Here is a 9,385-nt window from a genome sequence, read left to right on the forward strand (position 1 = left end):
ACTGTCTTGAACACTGAACACAGTGGTGGGTATGTGGTGTTCCTTATGTCATCAGCATTTAGAAGTAAAGTGTGTAGAAAGCCCAAGTACACGTAAAAATCCAGTGTGCTTTTGGTCTAGATTAATTAAAAAGCTTACGTACCTAAATTTGCGTGTGGGATTATCAGAAATATGTGTATCTAGCTCCTGATGAAATCACTGCATTGAAAAATTTGAGATACAAGAATATTTGTAAAAGAGAATTGCATGTAATGAGAAACCGAAGATGCTCCATTCGTGTAATTTTTTACAAAAAAGTATGAAGGGATGAGGCGATCACAGAGTATATAAGACCCTGACGAATCCAGACTGAAAAATAAAGTATAAATTTTTAACAATGAAAAGGCTTAATCACCAAGCAAAATGGTACATTCTTCTTCCCTTGACACCTATGGATGAGGTCTGGGTGCTTTTCTGTATTACATATTTCAGTCAGGCCCAAGTTATTAGGCTCACTGGACACAAGGGGGTGAAAGTCTACGGACTACATTATTCAGGCAGTAAGAATAGATCATGCAATTGTCCCTTTTAGCCTTGAGAACTATTGCAATAATTTTAAAAAGGCTTGGATGGCTTTCTGAAGAGCACCACTTGGTAATTAATCTGAGGAGAGAGTGCTACAGCATCACTTTGAAAAAAGGATCTTCAAACCAGGCTGAGCCTTATTGAAGGAGAAAATACTTGAGAAGGAATACGGGTGAGACGCTGTGTTTGGAGTGTAATAGCTGGTTAACAAACTAGGCAAACTCTCCTGTGTACTGACACCTTAAAACCCTTTAATCATGTTGTCTTTTACTAAAGAAATACCTATGAAATCTCACAAAAGGCAGATGTATTATAGCTATTCAGTATTAGATAGTAAAGATTCTTTTGGACTGAAAGAACTTAATGAAGAAATGCCTCTCTGCACCTTTTTTGTCTGTGGTGTAGGCAAGTGGTCTGTGCGATGTGTGGGGAACTGGCTGACGGGCTGCCCCCAGAGCAGGGTGGTAAATAACTTCTTTTCAAACTGGCAACCTGTCACAAGTGCGGTCCCCCAGGGATCAATACTGGGCCCAGTGCTGTTTAATACCTTCATAAGTGGTCTGGATGATGGGATCAAGTGTAAAGTTTGCTGATGACACTAAACTGAGTGGAGAAGTGGACACTTTGGATGGGAGAGCCACCCTGCAGGAAGACCTGGATGGGCTGGAAGAGTGGGTTAACAAGAACCTTATGAAGTTCAACAAGGACAATTGTAAGATCTTGCACCTGGGAGAAAGTAATCCAGGAGTGCAGCACAGACTAGGATCTACCTAGCTGGGGAGCAACTCTGTGGAAAGGGAATGAGGGTCCTGGTGGACAAACAGCTCAATATGAGTGAACAGTGTGCTGCAGCGGCAAAGCAAGCCAATAGGATGCTGGGTTGCATTAACAAGGGCATCATCAGCAGAGATAAAGAAGTCATCCCATTCTACTGAGCGCTTGTCAGACCACACTTGGAATACTGTGTGTGGTTTTGGTCCCCACTATAGAAAAAAGATGTGGACAGGCTAGAGAGGGTCCAGAGAAAGGCCACCAAGATGATCCAAAGACTGGGAAGCCTGCCGTATGAGGGAAGGCTGAGAGGACTGGGTATGTTCAGCCTTGAGAAAAGAAGGCTTAGGGGAGACCTTATCACCACATTCCAGTGTTTAAAGGGTGGCTACAAAGAATAGGAAGACTCCCTTTTTACAAGGAGTCACATGGAAAAAAGGAGGGGTAATGGCTACAAGTTACTTCTGCGGAGATTCCGATTGAACACAAGAAGAAAAATTTTCACAGTGAGAACAATCGGCCACTGGAATAATCTCCCCAGGCAAGTGGTGGATTCCCCAACATTGGACACTTTTAAGATTCAGCTGGACGGGGTGCTGGGCCATCTTCTCTAGACCATGATTTTGCCAAGAAAGGTTGGACCAGACGGTCGCCGAGGCCCCTTCCAACCCAGTATTCTATGACCGATGTTTCTTTATTTTTAGTTACTGTTCTTTTCCCTTTCTTAGATTGGTCCTCAATTACTTAATATTCAGTGCTTGCTGCTGGCACCGGAGAGGCACGTTTTATTTAAGAAATGTAAGAAGTTTGGTTATCTGAATGAGGAACTTCTAAAAATTACAAGCATTGGTATGAGAAAGAAATCCATGGCACAGCCGGACATGAATTCCGGTTATCCAGTGGTTTTTGAACTTAGATGGAGTTGCAGATGGAGAGCTTTAAAGAGGGAGAAGAGCATTACATGGGACTACAGGGGTCACGACAAGAACTGGTGAAATGAAAATGTCTTTTGAAATGCAGTTTTGATTTAAAGATCATAATTGAGAAAGTTAACATTTATTTCGTGATTTTTGTCATTTAGTCTGTATTAATTCGTTTAACATCATAGTGTAAAATCACCACTTGTAAATCAAACTTCATCCAATAATAAATAAAAACTTTTATCGTTATTGGAAATCTTCAGTGCACTCAAAATACTGACGTCACGCTTGTCTGACAATATGGATTCTTCATAAAAACATGCTCATTGGCATTTACTACCCAACTGTCCTCCATTGACCGTATCCTACACCAACAATACCGATGCTAAGCATGTATTTCCAGTATTGACATGATAGGCACTCTTGTTTTGTTCCTCAGGAGCTTCTTCAGTATTCTTGAATTTATTAAAAAATTCATTAAAAGCTTAGAGTTCCCGGTCCATTTTAGCAAGCAAAAATCTGTTCCTCTCTGGCAACAAAATATTTAATAGCAAAAGGTGGTCTTTAAACTTAGCTTTTGTACCTGCTGGAACCAGAAGGCATTAATTTGTCTGTAGCATGGAAGTATCACTGACGTGTCTTTGCTACTTGCCCATTTTCTGCATGTTTAAAGAGTAAATAAAAACCTTTCCAGCAAAGAAGCCTTAAGATTTTTTTCTTTTCCAGTGTGTACACAGAAGTAAAATTCTTCTTACCGACTGTGATCCTGTCAACAGTGGAGTTTCATTGATAACCAATAGTTTGCTTTACTGATTGCCAACAAACTAATTAAATTAGATGAATGGTACTAGTCAGCTAACTTAAAAAATAATAAGGCTCTTGCTGATCGAGCACATTTTGTAGCCACTTTGCTAACCTCCGAAACATAAAAGCGTATAAACAAGTTACTGCGAAGTAGACTCGCAGCAATTTAACTGCTTTGCAGTAAGCGTGCCTGTTCTTCCTATTGGTATCCCTTGAAATATCTTAATTGGCGTGTGTTTGTTAAGGGGCAACAAGAGGCACAGGCTCGCTCGGTGACTGCCAAGCAGCAGGGCAACGTGTTTGGGTACCCACCTCCTTGGGCTTTCAGGACTTCTTATTGCAGACACACTGCTATTTTGGGCAGGTACCTGAAGCGAGAGACAGCAGAGATGCAAACCGGAGGGGAGGATGGCTGCCTGGGTCCATCCCTCCTCCTCACTTTCTGCCAGCCCTCCCTGCGCCCCAGCGCCAACAAACCCAAAGAAAGAATTAGAGATGTAAAAATCCCCATCGTGCAAAAGAATATGATTAAAATAAATAATGTAGGCCTTATTTTTCACCCCCTTTTCTGCTGCTGGGCAGGTTTCCCACCCGCAGTCGCTCCGGGAAGTGGGGTGCAGCTCCACAGGGAGGGGGGCTGCGAGAACCTCGGCACAGGGGGGGACCCCTTTCTACAAATTTAAGGATCTTCGCCACATTTTGGGTTTCGTCCTCATCCCGACATCTTTATTCACGATGGATGAGGAGGCAGCGCTGACCGGTGAGGCAGGGCAAGGTGGGTGGCTGCCAGTGGCAGCGGGCCACCCCCTCGGCCTGTGGCTGCCCCGCCGCTGGGGTGAGGGCGACCCCAGGCCCACTCGTGTGCCCTCAGGCCACCGCCAAGGCTGCACTCCTCACAGGACTGGGCCAGGTGGTGGCAGGAAGGGCTTCCCACCTCACACCTTCCCCCCATCCTGGCAGACGGTGGTGAGGGGAGACGGAGAGCTCCTAAGGGGGCCTCTCCTGCCCTGCTCCTGCCAGGGGGCAGCGGCCACCCTCCCCCTGCCTTGGCCTGAGGTCGGGGCTTCTCCCAAACACCTTCACCACCATGTTGGCCCAGAAGGCTGATGCCCCTTGGGCCTTTCTCCCACCCTGCTGCTGTGGGGCAGGTTTTTGCCTGCTGAGGTACCGAGGCGAAGGTTCCCTCCCACCCTGCCCTCCATCCCCTGGTGAGCATGGGGATCGCGTCTGCCATGGAGGGGGGACGCTCAGCTCAAATTTACTAGGCGGAGGGATGAGGGTCAGGGTAGTGTTCCTGCTAAAAGGCGATTCCCTGGGATAGCTTGTAGGGAGTGCTCCCTAGGGAGTGGTGGTGCAGGTGGTAATTGCTGCTGCTCTGCAGTCTCCTTCAGGGTCCATTCACGGGTGGTCTCCAGGTGGAAGGAGAGAAGGAGCTGTACGTGGCCATTTTCGAGGAGATCGCAGGAAGGAATCTCCCCACCGGCATCTCCAAAAGTGAGTAATACACCAAGTTAATTCAGTACCTCTGTAACATAAAGCCAGTAAAGTCACTTCTGTGTTGAGTTTACAGCCAGGTGTCCAGGTCATTAGTCATCAGGGATTAACGATGGGAACAATCCTGAATCTGTGGAGGAAGAAGGGGTGTTGCCCTCCAAGTCCAACCTTAAAGTAGGTGTTAGTAAAGGCTCACAGTCTTTAAGACCCTTTCCTTATCTTGCTTTCTTGCTGAGCATTCATGTTGGCTTGTCTTTCATTAAGATGATGAGGCCAATAGTGGGAATGAAGATGACAGTCCCCTGGCAGATGATCCTGAGAACACGAAACAGTGTGAGACGTTACTAGAGGCATTTGAAGATAATGCTTTCCAGAGATATAACAAGACAGAGGCCTATGAGAGTCAGTATGTATCAGAAATGCATCAGAGGGACCTCCTTGGGGAGAGACAGGATGACAACATTAATTTAGAAAAGGCCCTTGAGGGCCACAGCACCCTTCTCCACCCAGAAGATGCTACAGGAGACCATCACTCTGGATACAGTGAGTGTGAGGAAATCATCAGTGAGACATCGAATCTTCAGCAGCATGAGGCATCCCAGATGGAGAAACCTCACAAATGTCCCAAATGTAACAAGGGCTTCAGGTGGTGCTCTGATTTAATTAAACACCAGAGAACCCACACAGGTGAGAAGCCCTTCAAATGCAGTGACACTGGGGAAAACTTCAGGGTGAGCTCCCACCTTATCTCCCACAGAAGAATGCACACAGGAGAAAGGCCCTACCCTTGTCTTGAATGTAGGAAAAGCTTCAGCTGAAACTCTCATCTTAGAAATCACCAGAGAGTCTACGCTGGTGAGAAGCCCTTTGAATGCATGCAGTGTGGAAAAGGCTTTGGTGATTTCTCAGTGCTCACCCAGCACCAGCAAACCCACACAGGTGAAAAGCCCTATGTGTGTTCCCAATGTGGGAAGTGCTTCAAACAGAGCGCTCATGCCAACAGACACCAGCAAGTCCACACAGGATAAAAACCCTTTATGTGTTCTGAGTATGGGAACTGCTTCCAAAACAAGAACTCACCTCAAGCAGCACTATAAACTTCATCTGCAATAGACAGCAGGCCAGCATTTCCTTTGGGTCTGTGGGCATTGGTGCCTTGCCTTAAAAAAAAATGAATTCAATTATAAATTTTATGGTGTGATTTAAAGAAGGGAGAAATCACCAACGGGAGGAGAGGGTCTCTGTCACAGTACAGAGGTGGGAGTGGGGTGGCAAGGTGGGGGGTAGAAGTGAGAATAAGCTTCCCATCAGCAAGAGCGGCTTCTTCTGGGGATTGAAGGAAGGGATGCGGTAACAAGAAATAGGGAGGAAGTTCAGCAAAGGAGGAATTTGGTGCTTAGAAATCTGATTGTCAGGAGCATGGCCCTTGGAGAGATGGAAGCATCCCACTGTCTTACTGAGAAAGCAAAAATGACAAAGCAGGCTCTGGCAATGGGAGCCCTCATTTGGGAAATGAGTCACTTAATGAACTGCGGAGGAAAAGTTGTTCTTTATTCCCTCTGGCAGCGTCTGTAGGTATTTTAGGAGCCCTGTTAAACCTGGGCAAAGATATCCCAGTTTTCTGGTACATGTTGTAATATTCTAGCTCTTTGATCTGTTAAGTGCCTTCCCCTATTAAGTAGCATCTCTGCTTCTGCTGTTCTCCCCCTTCCTTTCCTGCTCTATTTCTGTGTACCCAGACTGTCCTTCCTACTACTTCAGTGACAGAGCAGCTATGACTGTGCCCATCATGGGTCTCACTGGACATTAGGATGAAATCTCACTAGCCTAGAAAAATAATGGGTGTTACTATTTGTTGAACACCTTTTTGCCTTTCTGAGTGGGGTTTGATAACTGCTTTCAGCAGTATTTTGTCTTACGCATCCCAAGAGCTTTATTCAGCCCTGGAGGGAACTGAGATAACTGTGTATATGTAGATATATGGAGCTGATTTGTAGCTTTACTAGCAGCACTCAAAGGGCTGTGAATTTTACATACTTGGTAGTCTTTTGGAGGCTTATGGCCAGCTGAGAGCCTTCTGCCTAGGAGCAGAGTGCCAGTGGGCAACTGGAAGGGAGTAGAGTATGAATGGTGGTGAGTGGAGGGCAATATTCTGCAAACGGGGCCCAGACAGAAGTGGAAATAGAACTGGAGGGAATTGGAGGGGAACAGAGTATGCACAGAGGGTAATGGAAAGGAACCATCTGGTGAGAAAAAAGCCAACAATGCAGGAGACTGGAGGGGAAAAGAATGTGAATGGTGAGGCTCAAGGGGAAGAAGGCATGAACGCAGGAGCTGTAGCTAAACAGATTTTCACCAGAGAGGTCTAGACATAATGAGAACGTGAAGACCCAGGCCTGCTCCCTTTCCTGTGCATCATGTCTCTAACCACAAGAGGCCTTGTCTGCCCTCAGCCAGTTTTGCGGATCCTTGTACCTAACCTTCCACAGAAGTTCACTAGCTGCAAACTTCTCGGTTCTCCACAGCCAGACAAATGTCACGCCTGAGCTTCTGAGGTCTCAGCTGTCTCCTGCTCTTCCTGCCCTCTAGACATCTGGCTTTTGCTCTCTCCATTGGCCAGCCTATGGCCCCAGAGCCCAGGGTAACTGGCATAACAAAGCTTTTTGGGATGGATCACACTGAGGCACCCTTCTCCCTGGCTGCTGCCTCCCTCCTCACCTCTGTTCAAAGAGTGGGGAGATCCTGGACACCTGCATTCCTGAAGCCCAAGGAGAGGAGTAGGGTATAAGGATTAGAGCAGGGGTGCAATATCCTGGAAGTTTGAGTTCTGGTAGTGTTAAGGCAGGGACACCAAGGTGCTTGCTCAGAGAGAAAATGAGGGGGTTGGACACCTGGGTACCCAGGGAAGGCAGCTGGGCCTTGGTGATATAGTGACCCCCACTCTTCTGTGGTCTTGGTTTCCCTCCGTCCCTGAGCTGTCCCAGGTTTTTTGGACAGCAAGACACGGGGTAGCCTAGGACAGCCACAAGGTGCACAGCCCATCTTCCTCGACCGGTGGTGAAAGATGCAGGAACTGAGGGGACTGGCGGGGAACTCAGCTGGAGGGGAGTGGAGTGGAAAAGAGCACATATGGAGGGGTCTATAGGGGAACATAGTGAGAACAGAGGGGGACACAAGGGGTAAGAGCGCAAACACAAGTACTGTAAGGCCAATGGAGCATGCACAGAGGGGACTGAAGGGGAATAGAGGGCAAAGGAACACGAGGGGAGAGGAACAGCTGGAGCTGGAGCTCAATCTGGAAATGAACAGAGCACGTATGGAGGGGTCTGGAGGTGCAATTATTAGAGTAAAGCCATGATTATGAACAGCTCTGGTAGGTAAGACATAACCCCTGTCTGGAAGTTGCACCTGGAATCCTTACTGTCCTTCATGGGCAAACCATTCTCACCAAGAACTAACTACGCTGCAGTTCATAGTCCTGTCGGGCAGAGAACAGACTTGGTTTTAGCAATCTTTTAGCAAGAAATTTTAGGGCATATGAATGAAATCAAGCAGCCTAAAAGTGGTCTGTATGAAGTGGGCAAGCAGCAAGGCAGAAGCACAGTGACTGTTTTTCACACCTGTGTGCCTGGTGCAGTTGGTAGCAGCTGGATGAGGGGGTGTGTAACTGCTGCCGTTGGTAATGAGTGGCTGACTGATGTGGGATTGATTTAACCTCATTTTGGTCAATTTTGAGGCCTGGGTTTAAGCAAAACTGGAAAAACAAACATACAAGTGGGCTAATTGCAAAGCCAAACAGTGGGGGCTGATCCTTCCAGCACTGCCTGTGAGCAGGACACCATCTTAAACCATATTTTATTGGCTCCCTTACTGGATAGGACAATTACCCACCTTATAAAATATGTTATTTAAAAATGAGGTTAGACAAATTATGTCCAGACCACAGCAACTGATAAAAACATGCAGAGAGGGCTCCCCAAATGACCCTCCATTTGTCTGTGATGCACACAGGATTTGTGTCCCGAGTGGTTCCACACCACCGCATTGCTGGTCCTTTGGTCACTGTCAGCAGCTTGCTTCAAAATGCTCTACAGTTAACAGAAAAATGAGAAACTTTGCCTCCTGGTTAGGTTCACTTGAGTGAGCAGCGGTGACAGTGACAGGTGCTACAGTCACGGGTTTCTCGCCCCTGTGGTAGGAGCGTGACAGGAAAACAGCATGTGCCCATGCTGCTGGTTTGTGTGGATCTGCAGCTTGTGCTGAAACACCTGCCTGCAGGCTGGAGCAGCTGAGACATGTGGGTCGGTGCTCTTGACTTTGCTGTTGGGCAAAGGGATGGGACAGGACCGTTGTAAACTGCTGCCATAAGATCAATTGGACCAAATCATGGCCACTCTGGGGAATTAGTTTATTTATTAAAACTATCGTTATTTTTTTTTTTTAACGTGATGTTGGGGCATGAGAGTTTCGTAGTCGAGATTGTACAGCTGGTTAGCAATCCTCATGCTGTTGTGTTGCTTGTCTGCCATAAGCAAACTCAAATGCATTAAATAACGTCTTTTTTTTTGGTGTTTTTAAACTCCAGTGCGCACATCAGTTTGCTTGGTGCAGATTCTATCCTAGAGTTTGCAATTCCAAATTTCATTTTCAAATCCTTTACTCTTTAAGGTTGCTGCAAGCCTCCTCACTCTCCATCAGTCTCTAGAGGAGTTATCAGCATATAGTGTAGCAGGGGATAGATCTGGGGGCTCACTAATAAAGGAGCAACTCTGATGGAGGTGCTAAGAGTACTGCTTGCTCAGTGGAGAAGGGTGGAGATGCTGACGTGGTTA

The 9,385-nt window shown here is 46.7% G+C and overlaps 1 protein-coding gene across 1 annotated transcript; it reads left to right on the forward strand.

Moving 5' to 3' along the window:
* The first annotated feature begins 3,794 nt into the window (after nucleotides 1-3,794).
* Nucleotides 3,795-5,666, forward strand: ZNF697 (zinc finger protein 697). Its single transcript, XM_074572551.1, is given in 3 exon segments — nucleotides 3,795-3,834; nucleotides 4,818-5,626; nucleotides 5,628-5,666. Coding segments are annotated over 3 exon segments (888 nt in total).
* The last annotated feature ends 3,719 nt before the right edge of the window (nucleotides 5,667-9,385 follow it).

This window comes from Larus michahellis, chromosome 1, assembly GCF_964199755.1.
Source record: "Larus michahellis chromosome 1, bLarMic1.1, whole genome shotgun sequence".
In the NCBI taxonomy this organism is placed as follows: domain Eukaryota; kingdom Metazoa; phylum Chordata; class Aves; order Charadriiformes; family Laridae; genus Larus; species Larus michahellis.